This window comes from Colobus angolensis, unplaced genomic scaffold (genome assembly GCF_000951035.1).
Source record: "Colobus angolensis palliatus isolate OR3802 unplaced genomic scaffold, Cang.pa_1.0 Scaffold5, whole genome shotgun sequence".
In the NCBI taxonomy this organism is placed as follows: Eukaryota; Metazoa; Chordata; class Mammalia; order Primates; family Cercopithecidae; genus Colobus; species Colobus angolensis.
This window is the reverse complement of record NW_012118487.1, coordinates 2,760,182-2,776,565: the sequence shown is the minus strand read 5'-3', so window position 1 is coordinate 2,776,565 and position 16,384 is coordinate 2,760,182. Positions and strand designations below refer to the sequence as shown.

Genomic DNA, 16,384 nt, shown 5'->3' with positions numbered 1-16,384 from the left:
GACTCAGTTTTCTTGTGTATAAAATATGAAGGGAAAAGAGAAAGGGAAAAAACAATTGCTACATTGTTTTCTGTGGGCCAAGCAGACATTGCATAACTGCTCAGTCCTCTTAGCAACACTGAAGGAGGAAAGGTACTGTCACTGCTGTTTTCCATATGAGGAATCTGAAGGTCAGAAAAGCCTAGTGAACGTGCCCAAGGCTGCTTGGTCTAAGTTGGAGTCCAGTCCCACATCTGCCCCATCCCTCTTTTCCCTGGTCCCCTTCCGCTCCAGCATGCTCCTGAACTTTGCTTAACGGAACCACGTGTGTCTGGCTCTGACCAATCCCAACAGGTTTCCAGTCACTCCAGTGAAGACGGTTTTCACGAGGGGGCCATGGGGCTTCAATCTCGGAGAACAGGCTGACACATTTAGCCAGGCCAAACCGGAACACAGGCTGACCCCGGAAAGCTTGCATCACCTGTGACGGTGATGTAAAAAGAAACCAAACCCACAAAATCTGCTTCCATCCACTGCTCAAAGTCACAGAGCAGCAGCAGTAAAACCCTTCAGAAGATGGCAGTTCTTCCTTGGCACGCAGGGAGTCACAGTTACGACTGTGAGCTGCCATTACAGACACGAGGACATGGTTCTGCAGACAGGGCCCTGATCAGTCCAGGCTCCAACACTTAGGAAACACTTTTTGGATTCTGTTCCTAACCCAGCTTGTCTGTCCTGTTCTCTAATTTAGGTCTTCATTAGAGGTCACCAGCATGAGTGTTAACCTCTTCTTTACAACCCTGATTTTTATTTTTATGCTAAGCTAAAGTCTTAAAACCATATGTAAGTGCCCCCACAATTTCTCATACAATAGGAATTACTCATTTCTTACAGTTACTGCTAAGTTATACATGTCTTAACACTGCACTTGCCAACAGTTCTTCACAGAGACGGCAGCGCTGCTGTGATACATCAGGTGCTCTGCCAGTAGAGAAGGAATGCCAGAACCTCACAGGAATCCCTCAGGAAAAGGGGGATTCCACTCATTTCCCCAGCCTATGTGATCAACAGAGGTGAAATATGAACGTACCCCGACCTTCTAAATAGAAATCAAGCAGAAAGTTAACTTTTCTCAGCAGTTCAGTCATTCTATATTCGTATCTCAGTATGAATTAGACTGAAGAATCTTTTATATGTTTTAAGAGTTTCACATTAATGAATCCAAGAACTTGTCTAAAACAAAACAAAGACTAGCATCCCATAACTAACAAACACGCGGACTCCAGCCAGGGCTGTGTGTGGAAGGGCACACGCTCCCTCTGCGGCGGTCGGCCCGGGAGGGTGGGGAAGGCCTTCCATCCCTTCCACCTGGAAGCAGTAAATGGGGGGATTCTGTGTTTCACAATGTTCCTCTGCGTATCTGCTGAATGCGGGAAACACTGAAGGGTGACTGACCTGGGTAGAGGAAAGCAAGCCACCATAGAGAAAACCAAAGGACAGGTGAGGAGTGGAAGCACCAGTGAGCCTGTGGCCTCTTCACCTTCTCCACACCCCGCCTTTCTCACTAGGGAAGGCAGGGAGAGCAGGAGCACTAAGAATCTTCCTGACAGGATCCTAAGGTTTCCTTACGCCATCCCACCTATTGAGCCCTCATCGCCTGTGTTCCAGTCTCATTTCCCTAACATGAGAGCACAGCCTCCAGTCTGCCCAAGTCACACACAACCATAGCACTCAGCAACTCAGCCAGACGTGCCTCTTGAGGGTTGTTTCTTCATGTCCTGCCCTGAATTCTGCAGCCATGTTCTTCCGCCAAGTTCTTACTCCAGCCCTATTCTATCTGAAATCCCAAAGTCCCTCCACAGCCTGGGCATGCGTTCTAAGTGTCGGATGCACCACAAGCGCATCCTTTTGGTAACGTTTGCTTGAAAACTCTCATTCCTGCCGGAATCTAACCCCTGGGAGAACAGAGGTTCTGTGCTGTCTTTTTCCTTGTGGAATCCTCCAGGCTGACCACAATGCCTACCACAGGGTAGAAACCCAATGTGATTTCTAGAATGATCTTCCATGTGACTGAAAGTAGACACCCAACCAACACCCTCTCATCTCTCCCTGTGCCTACATTTTGCCCTGTACCTCTGGTTACCACCATTAGTAATTTGTTTGTTTGGCACATTTCCATTTATAAAGTGTACTTATAAACAAATATTTTATTGTGATTGTGATCTTGATCGACATAACATTCAACAGGGCTTAGCTCATCTGGGGAAATGCAGAGAAAACACATGAGGCAGGCTGGGCCCTCCACTCACCGCCACTTCCACCGACTGCATGGAGAGGTCACATGGTGGCTTCAGGGCTTTGGGTCTCGTGGCGTACCAGAAAGTGGTGAGTGCTGCAAAAGCTCCGAAGCCCATAAGCGTGTTGGTCGGAAGAGTACGCACGTACTGTCGGAAGTCAACCAGCTCTGGCATTCGAAAATACCGGAACAACTCGTGGGCCTGCATTGTCCTGTGTTGATAGTTCTCTAAGCTGAATTCTGTTGGAAGAGAAAAATGTCACGTTCATTCCAGGGAAACAGGACTCCTCTCCACAACTCCAGAATTCCCAAAGGCCAGCCATCTAACTGGGTAGCTGCTCGGCCAGTCCAGGCATTAAACCCACAATCTAATGGTCCAGGTCTTTTCCTGGCTGTCGAGTGTCATTTTTCTAAAAACACTTCAGGATTTCATTTTCGTTCTATTTTTCCATTATCTTGTCTTGAAAAAACCCCATTCTCTTCCTTTCATTAATCATATTAAAAAGATTTTACTCATGAAGAATTCTTCCCATAAAAACTCAAATACGTAGATTTAAGTTTCTATTTTCTTCCTTGCTATTATGTCTCTGGTCTCCTCCGTCCCCCTAATCAAAAACACTCAACTCTCATTGTCAAGGCCAATGGGAATACGAGTGAAGGGGAAGAACAAGCCCAAACCACCTAAGGGCCATCAGTTTCTATTTCTTCCAACAATCTCAGAACGAGTTCCCAAACTGGTTAAACACACCAATCTAAATTTCACCTTCCTGTACTCCTCACACCACAACGGTGTCAATATGAATGCTGGGAAACCCATAGTTGCCTATTCTGGTAAGATCAGTTTCTTTTACACTCCCCAAGACATTAGAGCCAAAAGAAACAACAGACAAATTGGTGTGCATAAACTTTAAACCAACCACCAGATGTCCAAAGAGGGAATACAGCACAGTGTTTCAGAGAAAGTAGGGAAGAGTATTTAAGATCCTAGATGCAGCCGGGCGCGGTAGCTCATGCCTGTAATCCCAGCACTTTGGGAGGCCGAGGCGGGCAGATCACGCGAGGTCAAGAGTTCGTTCGAGATCAGCCTGGCCAACATGGTGAAACTCCATCTCTTCAAAAAATACAAAAATTAGCCGGGTGTGGTGGTGGGCACCTGTAATCCCAGCTACTCAGAAGGCTGAGGCAGGAGAATCGCTTGAACCCAGGAGACAGAGGGTTGCAGTGAGCCACTGCTCTCCAATCTGGGCGACAAAGTGAGACTCTGTCTCAAAAAAGAAAAAAAAAAAAAGACCCTAAATGCTAGATACTAGAGCCAAGTTCTGCCTCCCCAGCCTATGAGCTGTATGATTTGGGACAAATGACCTCACCTCCATGTGCCTCAGTTTCCTTATCTGTAAATGGAGCTGGAAATAGCACCTTATCCCACAGGGCTTTTCTGACTGCTAAATGACTCAAGTAAAGAGGTAAGAATGATCTCACACACGTTAGAAAGTGCTCAAAAATGTTAGATGTTATGATTATTTCCTCTACCAACGCTCTGTGGTTCATCCTGAGTGCAGAACAAGCAAGGCATGCAGGTAAAAACACTGCCTACAAGGAGTGTTCAGATAAAATTAAGAAGCTTCTGCACGGCAAAAGAAACTACCATCAGCGTGAACAGGCAACCTACAGAATGAAAGAAAGTTTTTGCAATCTACCCATCTGACAAAGGGCTAATATACAAAGAACCCAAACAAATTTACAAGAAAAAACCCCATCAAAAAGTGGGCAAAGGATATGAACAGACACTTCTCAAAAGAAGACATTTATGCAGCTAACAGACACATGAAAAAATGCTCATCATCACTGGTCATCAGAGAAATGCATTGTGGTTTTGATGTGCATTTTCTTTTTCTTTGTTAAAATACAGAAATTTTCTGCTAAAATTTAAATTTAAATGAAATTAATTTTAAATTTAATAGTCCCTGTTTTACAGGCCATTAATACTACCAGAACCAACATAATGTATTTGCTCTGCTCATTCAATCTTTGCTACAATGAATCTGTGTAAGGGTACACACACACACACACACACACACACATGAAATTTCAAGGTTTACCATGACAGCAAAGAAAGAACAGATAAGCAGAGTTCTTCAGGCCGTGATTCTGGAAAGAAGGCACCAGCACTTCCAAAACCACTCACCATCTGTGCCACCAACAGCTGACTGCTAGGTGACACCCCACTGCAGACACAGAAGAGGGCGGTGAGCCTGGGGGTGGGGTGGGGGTTTGCAGGGCTCAGCCGCGCTCCCCCAGCCTGCCAAGGTCTCTCAGGGCATAAGTCACATGCCGAGCCCCAGGCTGCTGCCCACTGGGCTAAAGGTAACTAGCAGACAAAATCCACACTTGACTTCTCAGGAGAGCAGAGGGTGGAGAATAGGCCAATGGGCAGCCAGCAGCAGAGTCACCCCACTGCTCCACCCATGGGCAGGGACAGGCATCAGTGAGTGTTGCTGCCAGGACCGGTTCTGAAAACAGACACTGTTTTCTTTCTGCTCAGCATCCCAATAAGAGACAATGGGCATATATTTTGTAAACCACTGAAATGAAGGATAGGATGCTGGGGGGTATGTCCAACCAAGGTAAGGCATACCAAGAAAGAAACAGATTGCCCAGAGCATGCTGACAGCAGATTTATTCTAGACAAATACATAGGAATTGAGCTACTCCTGTCACTCTGCATATCTGAGCACCTAGTATGAGCCAGGCTTTGGCCAGGCGCTGGGAAGACAGTGCTGATGACCTGGTCTAGGCTTTCAATGGGCTAACCTTCTAGCAGGGAAGACAAAAATCAAACAAGCAATGTCTGCAAGGCACTGCGGAAGGCCTTTCTGAGGAAGCGATGTACACCGGTGGGATAAGCAGACAAATCAAGTCCATGTCCTATTGACACTGAGTGGTCAGATTTCAGAAACAGTATTGCAACCCCACAATCTCAAAGCAGTCTTAGGAATATAATGTGCAAACTTGCCTTGCCTTCAAATCCTTCCACCTCTAGTTGTCTTCATCACCCTGCAGCACTCCAGGTCTGAATAGGAAGTGCTCACCCCTGACACACACTGCCATGACTTTCTCTCTTCTCTCCCCAAAGCTCCTACAGTAACTCCCATAAAACCTAGATTGTGTGAATCTGCAGGTGCTGTTCAACAGAATCACATCCCTGAGTGACAATATTAAATAATTTCTCTGTAAACAAATACGGTCAGACACAGGTGATTAATTCCTGTATTTTAAGCATCAGCAGTAGCCATGCTACACACTGCATTATACCAAGAAAGTGTATTAAATCTAAGAACATTTTTTTTAAAAAAACTTGAGAAAATTATATATTTAGTAGCATGTATACAAGAGCATTTCATTAGATACTAATCTACAATACTAAGGGTTGAATCCAGCCAAATTCCTGTATTTAGTGGGTGATAATGACAAACTATAGCCGTTTAATTTATGCCTCTTAGATGGCAGCCAGGTAACAACAAGCTGCAAGCCAACTTCACTGAACCAACTGATTAATGCTATACACAGGAAAACTATAGTCTGCATAAAGAACTAAGACAATGGCTCATTTAGATCCGTGTGAAGAACAACTCTTAAACCGACACTGATAGCATTACAAACCTTTTTCCTTCTATTTAACTGCTATTAAGGAAAAGGCACTTGGGGTATTTCTGGAGGCAGACTTACATCCAAGGAAAACCAGGCACAATAAATAGCCTTTCAATGCTGTATGTGAACATAAGCATTAGAATAAGGGGTCTCTAAGAAGGATTAAGACTCATACACTTGCTAATAAATGGTAAAACTCAGATTTTATTCTTATTCCAATAGTGTTCTGGTTTGAATATTTCTTTATTCTTTCAAAATCAAATTTCCACATAAACATCTGAGGAAATTTATGGCCTGGGCACATAAATCATGCTGCAGTTTGCCAAAAATACGATTCCATTGCCTTGGAAGGCTGAAGGAGCCAGTATTTCCCAGCCGGGAACACACGAGGCTACCGACAGCCAGCTTCTCCTTTCTCTGCCGCCACTCCTGTGCACCCTCCTCCCGACTCTTATAGCAAGTGGGTTTGCTCTGCTGGGTTTTCTGAATTTCCTACAAACCTGGAGTCTAAAACCACGGAAGGACAGGGAAGGTAACAATGGCCAAGGAAATCTGGGCACAAGCCCAGCGTAAAGATCCAGCACAGAAGATTCCTTTAAATAGACCTGGGCAGAGACAGGCACAGCAAGGCAGGGTGATGGAAACTGAACTGCATGACTGTCAGAAAGCAGAAAAGTCTACCCAAACTTTGGACAGAAGAACTAAAGATGCAGTTAGCATTTACTTAGTGTTTTGGAAAGGCTTTCATATTCAGTGTCTTATCCGAACATCACAAACGCAAACTGATGAGGAAGAAACCAAGACCAGGGACTTACAAGGCTTCCCCAGGACGTTAGTCAAGAATGGGACAGCAACCAGTGTGACTCTAAATCCCACCTATGCTAATAATTCTTAAACTATGCTAAGCCACTGACCCTCTCCCCCGAGAATACACATAATTACCACAAGTCTCCTTTAGCCCAACCCAGGTTAGGAACCATGAGGTCAGGTTTCTAAAGTCCTTCCAGTACTCACACTCCCAATATTATGAGAGCTCCGTACTGAGGTCCATCTAAATGCTCAATGTCTTACATAAACGTTAGCATTTATCCCATCACCCTGCCCTCTGAACACGTGGGTTCGAGGCCTACTATACACAAAGGTTCACCTCTTCACCGTTTTATTTGTACCATGAAAATAGTGGCTCAGGGCCAGAGGTGACTCACAAGGACATCATTATCTTGAGGACACACACACACACACACACACACAACCCCTGCAATTCTGCAAACTTTTACTTACATTAACATTGTATTCTCTTCATGTCATTTAGAAACCAAAAACCGGGTGGTCTGAATGTTTCTCTCCTTCTAAAGTTCCTCAAGCTTTCATTAAGATGAATAATGACAATCTGATGGAATACTTCACTAGGAATGCAGCCCTCAAACAAACCCACATAAATAGCACCCTTGCCCCAGCAGTGGCAAATTAAGAAAGCCTGACATCTTTCCTTAAAGCAGCAACCCAAGCTGGCAAGATGCTGCCATTCCGTGCCCCGCCTCCTCCCCTTGTACAATAGGCTATTTACAGAGGCTGAAAGCATCCGCTTTGTCCTTCACTAGCTGGGCAGAGCTCAGGCTTCAGGGAGGAACAAGAGAGCAGCAGCCGGGCCATTTGCTGTTCTTTCAAAGCCCCACTCCAAACCCGTTGGATTTGTGCTCCTTAACCCTGGCTTGGCAAATTCCCTAAAGTTAGATTTGCTTAAGTCATTCCCTTTTGAACCAAAAGAGCAGTCAGGCTCTCCCTAGAGGAAGATACAGCAGCTCAAAAGAGATGCCAGTCTCCCAGCTAGAGAGGAAAGCAGAGGTTGCTGTCCAAACCCTATTCCAATGAGTCCTGACTGTGGTCACTGCCCTGGGCCCATCTCCTCACGCCGAGCTTCAGGAGAAAGATTTGGGGTAACTTTGGGATCCCATGCACAAACATGCAAGTGGATCCACAGGGAGTTAGCTATTCCCACCCCACTGTCTTGGGGCTTTTTCTTCCCAATTAAGTATAATAAATCTTAAATCCACTTGATTTTCATTAAAGTGATCTTATAGATCACCAACTGAATTTCCAAAAGACTTAAAAAGGAGAAACAGAGCGGATGCCCTGATTTTATAAATCTTATTGAAATATCAAGTCCAGCTGAATACTTCTACACTTAAACCACTCCCTGCCCATCCCTTATAAAGTTATCAGAGACAGAATGAGACACAAAGCTTTTAAGTGTTAACCAGTAAAATGAGGACCATACCTCAACCATTCACATTGGTCACAAATATCATATATACCCCCCAAAATAAAGACATCTCAGACACAACACGTCGAATTTGAACAGATAAATTTTTAGGATGCAGGGTCAAATATCATATAGCAGTTTCTGTATTCATTAAACTATATCTATATTTAAGTCACATGAAGAACTAAATTACTTTAGAAATACTGTTTTAAATTCACATTTCATTAGGCCGGGCACAGTGGCTCACATCTGTAATCTCAGCACTTTGGGAGGCCAAGGCGGGAGGATCACGAGGTTAGGAGATCAAGGCCATCCTGGCTAACATGGTGAAACCCCATCTCTACTAAAAATACAAAAAAAAAAAAAAAATTAGCTGGGTGTGGTGGCAGGTGCCTGTAGTCCCAGCTACTAGGGAGGCTGAGGCAGGAGAATGGCGTGAACCCGGGAAGCGGAGCTTGCAGTGAGCTGAGATCGTGCCACTGCGCTCCAGCCTGGGCAACAGAGTGAGACTCCGTCTCAAAAAAAAAAAAATTCACATTTCATTACTATGTCCTTTGAGTTCTTTGAACACGCGTCTTCAAACAGGGTTTGGGGCATCTCTACAGCCACTTTTTGAAGCATCGACAGTTTTCTGCGGCGTACGTTCACATTTTCCTCTTCCATTGAAATTGTTGAAGCTGAAGTCGTTTTTGAAGTCATATATGTGCTACCAGTGAAAAAACCCTCCCAAGTCACAAGAACACATTTGAACGATATTAGAACAGCAGAAATTTTGTCCTACGGGTCCACATTTGTCTAACTAAACCTCATACTCTATTGCTTTTTAGATGGATTTTTAAATGTACTTTTTACAGTAACAACCAACATTTGCTTTCGTAAGGTCAAACCCTAAGAAATAATTACCCAGCTAGCATTAAATTTGCCTTAGAAAAAGTCTAATTCAGCTAGTTGACCTGTACAGAGACCCATGACTAGGACTGGTAGAGATGGTTTCAGGACAAGGTGCCTTCTCTCTCCCTGAGGCTGTTCCAAATACAGGGGCTGAGAGCACCTCACACTACGACAGCCTTGGTAAGACTTAAATAGGAAGACTGGAGGAGAATTTTGGGACACTTTCATCTTATATTGGGGCAGGTGAATTGTTTCATATTCAGATGGGGGTATAAACTGAGGAAAAACTTGCAGACCTCACTAATGAGCCTTGGAATTAAAAGACATAACATAAATGTCTACACACAATAGTGGATAACAAAGTAGCAGTAAGTGCAAAAGGAATTCTGACAGGGAGCATTCTCTCTCAGGGAGACTTGCATGGAGAAGGCACAGCTGAGCTGGTCCTCAACGAATGAGCATCATCTAGGAAAATGAGCTACCCTTCATGCTACAGGGACAGAGACAAGGCTGCTAGAAGTGCCTCCTGACCCCAGGGCTCGCATTTTTGCACATTCATCTGGAACCAACGATAGGGCTCAAGCGGATAGGAGAGGGGAAGGAAGATGTTTGGGGAAATCGGCTTAGCTATGACTTTGTAAGGAGCCACTGTGCTTAAGCACGTGGCGTGTGTCAGGCGCGCTGTGCTAAGCGACTGCGCACAGGGCTAAATGCATGCTCGTCACAGTCCTTACTGCACGGGGTTGTTACTGCCTTCAGCTCAAAGATCAGGAAGCTATAGGAGTCAAATGTCCTGCCCGTGTTCCACACGAGAACAGGATGACTGCCTGGATCTGAAGCCAAGGCCCATGGAGCTCAAGAGCCAAGCACACCAGCCCAGGCACGCGTGGCTGTTCAAGTCTAGACAGAGGGCGTAGGTGACACTGATAACGACAAGCCATGAGGCACAATGCTTTTTTTTTTTTTTGAGACGGAGTCTCGCTCTGTCGCCCAGGCTGGAGTGCAGTGGCACGATCTCAGCTCACTGCAAGCTCCGCCTCCCCGGTTCACGCTGTTCTCCTGCCTCAGCCTCCCTCAGCTGGGACTACAGGTACTCGCCACTACGCCCAGCTAATTTTTTTTTTTCTTGTATTTTTAGTAGAGACGGGGTTTCACTGTGTTAGCCAGGATGGTCTTGATCTCCTGACCTCGTGATCTGCCCGCCTTGGCCTCCCAAAGTGCTGGGATTACAGGTGTGAGCCACCGCGCCCAGCTGCACAATGCTTTAAGAGCCCAGGATTCGAACCCAAATTTCCAACAACAGATGAATGGATCAACAAAATGTAGTCTATACAATGGAATATTACCCAATCTTTAAAAAGAAGGAAATGTGGATACATGCCACGACATGGATGAAGCAAAGGACAAATACTGCATGATCTCACTTCTAGGAGGTCCCCAGAATCAGCACATTTACAGAGACAGAAGGCAGCAGAGAGGTTACTGGGGGCTGGGTGGGGGGAGGAGGAGTGAGCATTATTGCTTAACGGGTACAGAGTTTCAACTCGGGATGACAAAAAATTCTGGAACTAGATGGTGGTAATGGTTACACAACACTGTGAATGTACTTCAACCATTGTGTAACAGTATACTTAAAAATGATCAGAATGACATTTTTATGTTATATATAGTTTACCACAATAAAAAAGTTTAATTATTTTTAAAAATTGCTTAAGTGGATACAAATGGAAAAAAGAGAAGGAGTTTTGAGCCTGTGAACGAATGGCAAAACACTGAAGAGACACTGGGAGGAGACAGGAGGGTGATTTGTGAGCAACCAGCCCAACTTTCCAGGGTCCTCAGGGGCCTCCTTCATGTGTGAGGAGGCGGCGGTTCCACAACCACCTCGAAATCTTACACAATCCCCTCCTCTCTATGAGAAGCAATCAGTCCTTCCTCTGAACTCCAGGACTTCTTTATTTGTAACCCCTGTGTGGTACTTAGGCCCTCCTGTCTTACACTTAGAGCGAGTGGTACTTACTACCTACGTAGCTGCGTAAGCCTCTCCCCGGCCAGGGTCTCCTCCCATCTGTCTTTATATGCCCTTGGTGCTTAACACAGTCCCAAGCCCAGGACAGGTGCTTAACAAACATCTGCCGAGTCATGAATGACCCTCTGTGATTCTGACCGTGTCTCTGTGGCAGGTCCCTGGAGGATATATTCATAGATCAGTGATTCTCCAAAAAGAAAGGGGGTATTGAAAGCATTTTCCAACTTCAGTCGTCTCCTTCTACCCCCACCAGACTCCTGTACAGCGTACCAGAAAGGAGTAGAGAACATCTCCTGGCTGACTGGGGGACAAAGAAAACGGTATGAGCCACTGATTTAAGGGGGACATAAAAATATTCTCTTGCTCTTATTTTGATCATGTTTTATATTTCTCAAATTGTTTCACTTATGTATAATGTCAGCCCAAGGCTGCTGTCAACTCTAAGGGCAAGTGTCTTTAGAAGACACTGAGATACACTGAGATTTGGACAGATGACTGATGATTCATTTAAAACAGATCAAGGCTGCCCACAGGGAAGGGAAAAGATCAAGTAAGTACTTTTCTTAGGTAAAACAGCAAATGGTCAGAAAGGCTTAAGCCCAGAGCCCCATATCAGGACTGGACTCCAACTTCTGTGAGCTTTCTATGACAGAAAAGAGAATCTTCCAAACCAGGGAAACAGACAAGACTCAAGCACAAGATCCAGAGTCCCGTGCGAGGGCTCCAATGAGGAGAAAGCTCCCAGAAACACAGAGCTAGTGGGCGGCCATCTGTGATGTACGGAATGCTGACAACAGGACCTGCCCAACATTCTCCAGAGTAAAAAAAAAAAACAAAACATATAGCTCTCCTGCCTTCTCTCTTCACACACAGCTACAAATATCTGTCACGTACATCCACGTGAGAAAATGATGATTATAGTTAGGACATGCCCCATGAAGATATCCAGGTCATGTACAGCCTTTGTGTGGGACAGCAGGGCTAAATTTTGGCAGTACATATTTAAGAGGGCAAGTTTCCATTCAAAAAATGTCCTGAGAAGCAAGATTATTCCACTTGTCTTTCAATACTGATTGAAGAAGGCTAAGCAACTGTTGTAGATATGTCACAACGAGGCAGAGAAGTTTACTGATAAGAGCGAGAGAAGCCAGCAGACTTGGGCAGATAGCCTCAGTCAACAGCTTTGTGGCAGCGGATGGAGACAGAAAGATCTGCTTGTTAGGCTGACGCAACCATTCTGCAAAGAGCAAGACAGAAAAGGCTTGTGTAGATTAAACTTCTCACTCATGAACTGGACCAATAGAGCATGTTATTTCAGTTGACGTTCAGCACAGGAAGAGTCAGAATTGTGTCTGTATGACTGCATGTTGAAGAATATGACAGTAGGTTCTAAGGGTATTAGGCAAGACAAGCACTGCCTGTTATTACAAAAGCTAAAGAAGGAAATAAATGGCTTTTTGCCACTGAAATAATCCAGAGGACTCTTCACCTGACTGGACTCAGCTGAACCACAAAGTAAGTCCTGAAGCAAGGGACCATACCAGGAGAAGGCAGGACAACTTAACAGCAGAGAGGATCAAATGTCCTTTTACAACAGCCAGAGCTGGCTCCAAGCTAGGCAGGCACTCTCCTCCTCTGAGGGCCAGGGATGGAGAGGAAGCTCCACTTGTTTGAGAAACTGCACGCAGAGAAGGTACCTAGATCCTGGGGTCCTCTCACGTGCTTTGCCCAAAGTCAGCATCTTCCCATCTTCCCGTAGTGACTATGGAAATAAACAGAATATGAACATAGGAAGAATCCTAGACCAAATGCAAGAAGATCACATTCTAGGTACTGGCTGTGCCTCTGATCAGTTGCAAAATCTTCAGCCAGCTCCTCTACCGGTGCGGGCTTCAGGGAGAATAAAGAAGAGAGTGGGAACAGAGGAGAGCTACGCCTCGTTCCATCATGAACAGCACAGTAGCTTCTCCAAGACTATGTAAGAGAAGGGAAAAGATGGCCAGGCAGTCCCGGCGTACAGGAGTCAACAATGAGGTTTCCATCTATACCCAAAAGCCCCAGAGAACAGGGATGTATGGATAAAAGAGTCAACGATAAAACCCTCAATTCCATGTGGCGAGTCTATGGATGTTTTTACTACTGTTGTTGTTCTTTGTATGTTGCTGTATTTTTTCCAATTTTTTACTGTGGTAAAATTAATACAATATAAAACTTGCCATCCTAACTATTAGCCGTATTTTTAAAGTTTCTCAAGATAAAGAAGCTATAAGTGGGCCAGGTCAGTTAATGTCCTCTTGTATTTATGTATTTCCCACCTGCTCCACAAAGGATTTAGGGTAGTGACCTGTCCTTAGGACAGAATGACAGATAGGATATAAACCCTTCCTGGAAAATACGTAGCTATGCTTTGCACCGTCTGCCTGCGCTGGACCCGGCTTGGCCACTGACCTGCTATGTGAGCCACTTCCACTTAAGTGCCTCTTTGAAAAAGGGGTCACACCACAAAAAAGAAGCAACACTCTGAACATTACAGGGGGATGAGGAACTCTCCTTAGTCCCTGACAAACAGAAATCCTGAGGATAAAGCACTTACAAGGTTTTCTTTGCCTTCAGCAAGTTTAGGATATCAATGAAGACAAACACACCTGCAAGAGTTAACAGAGCTACCGAAGACAGATCTGATAACCACGGCAGGTAGAGCCCTGGTGCTCCAGGAATCTAGAGGAGGGAGGAAACAGTACGCATGCACTGGGCATCTGAGGGAGGGCTGTCCAGAGAGCTGAGGGTGGAACCAGGCCAAGTCTGAACAGGCAGAGACAGGAGGGGGTGGAGAACAGCAACAGCCAGACAGTGCTGTGAGCAAAGAGGCAGGGAGGAGGCCCTGCAGGAGCAGCAGGTGGGCTGGGGACTCACAGCAACATTGTAAAGCAACCGCCAGGAGCCTCTGCCTCTCTCTCCCATGACAGCATTCTTGTCAACCGGCTGAGTAAGAAACAGCTGGCTGCAGGAGGCTTGCCCTCGCCCAGTGGGTGTTTAGTTCATAAAGCCCTCCTGTCCCGGCCAGGACCCAGGCCTGGGGTGGGAGACTGGGAGGAGCAAGACCCAGTCCTTGTCTTCAAGGAGTCCACACCACCCCACGGCTCGCAGAGGTCACAGCTATCACATATCAGTGACCTGGATAAGAAGGCTAAAGAGGGCACAGGTTGGGTAGAGTTACTTACACCTCTTAAAATACATCAAGGTTTCAGAGACTGATAACCACAGAAATGGCTTAGCAGGACATGGGTGAGAAGACAGAACACAAAGACCTCTCTGCCCAGGGAGAGGAAGACCAGCCTCTCAAGAGTTTGGAGAAATCCACTTGAGTTTTTACAGATTTCAACAGGTACCTGCTGTGACTTTAAAAATCAGAGATGAGGCCAAGTTTACAGGCTCATTCCTGTAATCCCAGCACTTTGGGAAGCAGAGGTGCGTGGATCATCTGAGGTCAGGAGTTCGAAACCAGCATGGCCAACATGGCGAAACTCCATCTCAACTAAAAATACATAAATTAGCCGGGCGCGATGGCAGGCACCTGTAGTCCCAGCTACTCGGAGGCAGAGGCAGGAGAATCGATTGAACCTGGGAGGCGGGGGTGGCAGTTAGCCAAGATGGCGCCACTGCACTCCAGCCTGGGTGACAGAGACTCCCTCAAAAAGAGAAAAAAAAAAGCAGAGATGAATGGAATCTACAAGATCATCATAGGTTGTGAGTTCCCAGGACTGGACACAGCCTGCAAAAAACATGGGACCCTGTTCTGACCTCTAAATTGTGCCTGTTACATGGAAGACCTCAGTGGTGTCACAGGAAGCAACAAGTGAAATAGAGAAAAAGTTAACCAGGATTTAGCCCATCGTATGGGGAAGGAGAAGAGAGGTACGGGTGACAACCACGAGACAGACGAGACAGGAGCTAAAATTACACAAAGAACTCAGGTAACTATAAAAAGAGGCGACTGGCCCTAGGGAAGCCAAAATCAAAACAAACCTAACAAGTTGCAGAAGATTATAGAATAATGACCAGTGTTTAAAAGACAGAAAGAAAAAGAGACTGTGCAGTTTGGCCATTACCTGCTTGGAATGGGTGATACTAGTTTGGGGTCTCTATACTCCCTTTATGTTTCACTTAAAATGTATTATGACAATTCAAATCTATTCAAAAGTAGACATAGTAGTATAATAAAACTGTATTTTGTGTACCCATGACTCCCACTTCAGTTTCAGTAATGATCAACATTTTGCTACTACTGTTTCATTATACCCACTTCTTAAAAAATTACTTTAAGTTACATCCCAACACCCTGTCTCTCAGGTGACACTTCTGAGGCCTCCATGGCTCTATGGTTCCACCACATGGGGGTATGATGTGTAGGACAGTAAAACTGACTGGCACGTAGGCTGCATCTTGCCAACTGCCCAACGGTTTAAACAAAAGGAGCCAACCTGAGTATTGACTTGAAGCATCCAACTCAGCATAATACTTAATTATCATGCAATAAAAAGGCTCATATATTCAATTTGCAAATATTGAGGATATGCAAGTCAGCTCCAGCCTCAGGGGATATGATAGTAAACAAAAGAGAAAAAAATAAAACCCCGATCCCAATGAGGCTTCCACATTACTGAGCTCTGGGATCCAAGACAAAACACACTCTGGAGTTAACCCGACTCTCCTGAAGTCACCGGCCTATTTGACATGAACCACAACCCAGCCAGAGAGCAGTTTCTATTCCCCTTTAACTGACAAAGTCTTTCCTTTTGAAAAAATGGCATTCAGAGGTCTCTCATGATACTGGTGCTAGAGAAGGAGTTAACTTTCTGGTTCTCTAAACTTCTGATGATGTACCCTAATAAATACATGCACCTCTCACCTGTAAATGCTTTTATCTATAAACTATATACATGTACATTCTGCAAATATTTTCTGAACATTAGAAAACACACAAATATGAATTTAAAAGATGGCCAAAAAATAACTATCCATAGAAGTTCTAATGTTTCTATTTTATTCTACACCCTAATGGACGGTCTAGCCAGCCTCTATGGGGCACACACCCCACTCTGGAGACAGTCCTTCAATCTCCTGAGCAGCCCTGCAGCCTCTCTGGTGGCTTGCCTAGCTAGCATCTCCATCTGTTCCCCACCATGGGCAACAACGAATGAAGCTGCTAATGGAAGCACCTTGAAACGTGTGCCACGCCTGGGAGGCAGAGGGGCAGTGCCTGTGAAAGCCTGTAAAA

At 45.2% G+C, this 16,384-nt stretch overlaps 1 protein-coding gene across 2 annotated transcripts in view; it reads right to left on the bottom strand.

Moving 5' to 3' along the window:
* The window catches only part of ACSL1 (acyl-CoA synthetase long-chain family member 1), a 51,654-nt gene extending 43,954 nt beyond the window's left edge, over positions 1–7,700 (bottom strand). Inside the window, exons 1-2 of one of the 2 annotated variants that reach the window (XM_011959546.1) lie at positions 7,205–7,700; positions 2,289–2,515 (exon numbers count right to left, since the gene is read on the bottom strand). Coding sequence is in view for 1 of the 2 variants with exons in the window: in XM_011959545.1 (XP_011814935.1) it covers positions 2,289–2,483 (195 nt within the window). In the remaining variant the exon portion in view is untranslated. Of the gene's footprint in view, positions 1–2,288; positions 2,516–4,460; positions 4,724–7,204 lie in introns of those variants that run through there. The other variant, XM_011959545.1, reaches the window with a different exon arrangement.
* Positions 7,701–16,384: the final 8,684 nt, after the last annotated feature.